This window comes from Chrysochloris asiatica, unplaced genomic scaffold, assembly GCF_000296735.1.
Source record: "Chrysochloris asiatica unplaced genomic scaffold, ChrAsi1.0 scaffold00134, whole genome shotgun sequence".
In the NCBI taxonomy this organism is placed as follows: Eukaryota; Metazoa; Chordata; class Mammalia; order Afrosoricida; family Chrysochloridae; genus Chrysochloris; species Chrysochloris asiatica.
The window spans coordinates 9,821,931-9,824,232 of NW_006408652.1; the positions used below are offsets into that span (position 1 = coordinate 9,821,931).

The window sequence follows — 2,302 nt, forward strand, 5'->3', positions numbered from 1 at the left end:
AGCAGCTGGGCGGGAAGATGCTGCTGCTACACCAAAGGAGGGGCGGCAGAGAGTGGCAGAGCGGACTCAGGAAGACTCAGGAGCTCTAGCTTCCAGCCAAGCGGCACCTGCTTTCGGCGAGGACCAGGAGAGAAACAACACAGACTCACGTTGCTTGTAAAAGGATTGATATTACCCTTGTGGGGGGTTTCTTTATTAAATCAGAAACAGGCTCCCTGGTTAGGACCTGTAAGACATCGTGGAAACCTAGTCCTCCTGGTCACTCTTGTATTGCTCGCAGAGGGCACAGTCGTGACCCGCGGAGCACTGCGGGGCCCTGGGGGCCTCATCGGGGGCCATCACCGACAGGGCCATCATCAGGATGGAGTAGCAGGTGTTGTACATGGACAGGACAGTGGTATAATCGGCATACACCCTGGGCCTGGTGACCAGTGGGTCCGTCACTGCAGGCCAGGTGCCTGCTGGAAGTGACATGGGCATGGTGTTTTGAGAAGTGCCCTCCCCAGGGTCCATGGTGGGCTGGACGGGGGCAGGCCTCGGCAAGGGAGCACCGGTCATATTGGTCACTGAGCCGAAGCTAGAGGGCATAAAGCACTGGGTGTTACTGGGCCCCGGGAGGTTGGGGGGCTTCCCGAGAGCCGCAGGCTTATTGGGGTCCTTCGTGACGCTCTTCTGCTGGAACCCAGAGGTCTGCTTTTTCCTCTTCGGAGACGGGGCCATGGTGTCCGGCTCGAGCCTGGTCGCGAAGGCAGCATGAGCGCTTTTCTTGGCAGTTCCTCTTCTCCGGATGTTTTGCAGCAGCCACGGGTGGCCCCTCTTGAAGTTGGGGTTGCGGTAGACCTGAAACATAGGAGACCTGTGAGGCATTCTGGGATCTAAGAGTCATACTCTTCCCCTGGCAAAGCCCACCCAGCCAACCTCCCCTACCCCAGCCTGCACCGCCGCACCCCCGAAGAAAAAAACCCTCCTTCCCTCCCACCTCCAGCCCACCTCTAATTCAGGCCTCTCTGGGCTCAGGTGGAAAGGACTTTTCCAGTCTGGCAGACCGGTTTTCCGTTGCCTTGAGTCATGAGCTCACCATCCAGGGGAACCTACTGTTAGGACAGACCCACCCTGGAACGTACCCTCCCAGGGTCCCTAACCCGTGCTGTCCCAGGAACACACCATGGGGACCCAAGTACTTTCTACGTTACCATCAGCTTCTTCTGAGTGTTACTGCAGCGGATTTTGACGAAGCCGTGGACTTTGAACTGCCGAATGATACTCTTCAAGCTGTCGATCTCAAAAATTCTCTCAGCGCCTCTGCGGAGAAGGACTTCCTGCTGGAAGAGGTCTTCCTCTATGATCACCAAGTCCCCGCATTCGTTCCAGTACACAGACTTGATCTCGCTGCTCTCCACCAGCATCCACAGCTTGCTGGGGAAGGGGAACCTGACAAGGAAGCTTTCTTCTACTCGGGCGTCTTGGGAGGACGGCCCCGCGTTGTCTGGGAAGCCAGGGTCCTGGCTCACATGCTGGTGGTCTCGGTGCTCACCCGAAATCTCCCTCAGTTCCACGTTTGGATCAGGGACAGCGTTCAGTGGGGCGCCTTCTTCTGGCATGTCACCAACAGAGACGAGTTTGACTCTGTCTTTCTCCCTCGCACCTTCGGTAGCCATGGAGGTTCACTTCGGGAGCATCGGTACCCAAAACCCAATCATAGACTTTTCGAGTCCAGTGGAGTCGCGTCTCAACTGCCTCCAGTCAGGGCAGTGAAGATCAAGAGATACTGTTCAGGGCATTCTAGAGTCTTCGTTGTCGTGAGGCAACCAGCTTACCTCACTGAGGAGGGCCAATAGAACTCTGGGAAGGGCAGCCGAGGCCATGGGCAGGGGAGGGCCCACTTAGCAGGGAGCCATTTTTCTCTCCTTTCTCAAAGCAGAGAGAGACCGACCGGGTTACCAGTTCCCACAGAAGCTCCCGCCTGCTGAAAGACACATGCATTCCATGGGGTCAGGCCCTGGATGAGCCCAGGACTAGGTGCCTCCCAGAGACAGCGGTCATTGGTGGCTCCTTGGCCCTGTCTTCCCTCTTTCCTGCTGTGGACTCCCCCTTCCAGCGACACCTGCAGGTTGGTGGGCCCCGTTCAGTAAAGGGTCCTGACTTGCTAGCAGTGGGTCACACTGTCAGCAAGCAGGGCCAGGCTGAGCATGGCGGGCCTCTCCTCCGCCTCCTCGCCCCAAGCGGCCCCAAAGCATGTCCTGGGCTACTGGATGGCACGTGCTCACCTCATAGGCTGCACTGGGTCTGCAGTGGAACCTTT

General features: G+C 57.9%; 1 protein-coding gene across 1 annotated transcript; it reads right to left on the reverse strand.

Moving 5' to 3' along the window:
- Positions 1-246: 246 nt before the first annotated feature.
- Positions 247-1,658, reverse strand: LOC102834599 (heat shock transcription factor, X-linked-like). The gene is made up of 2 exons (XM_006869735.1): positions 1,194-1,658; positions 247-840 (listed from the first exon to the last, which is right to left on the reverse strand). The coding sequence occupies exons 1-2, from the start codon at positions 1,656-1,658 to the stop codon at positions 247-249; spliced, it is 1,059 nt and encodes a 352-aa protein (XP_006869797.1).
- Positions 1,659-2,302: the final 644 nt, after the last annotated feature.

Bases quoted from the DNA above. Each gene is read 5' to 3' on its own strand.
- LOC102834599 (XM_006869735.1), bottom strand. From the start codon at position 1,658: ATGGCTACCGAAGGTGCGAGGGAGAAAGACAGAGTCAAACTCGTCTCT. The intron at 841-1,193 runs GTAACGTAGAAA...CCTATGTTTCAG, and splicing joins ACACTCAGAAGAAGCTGATG to GTCTACCGCAACCCCAACTT.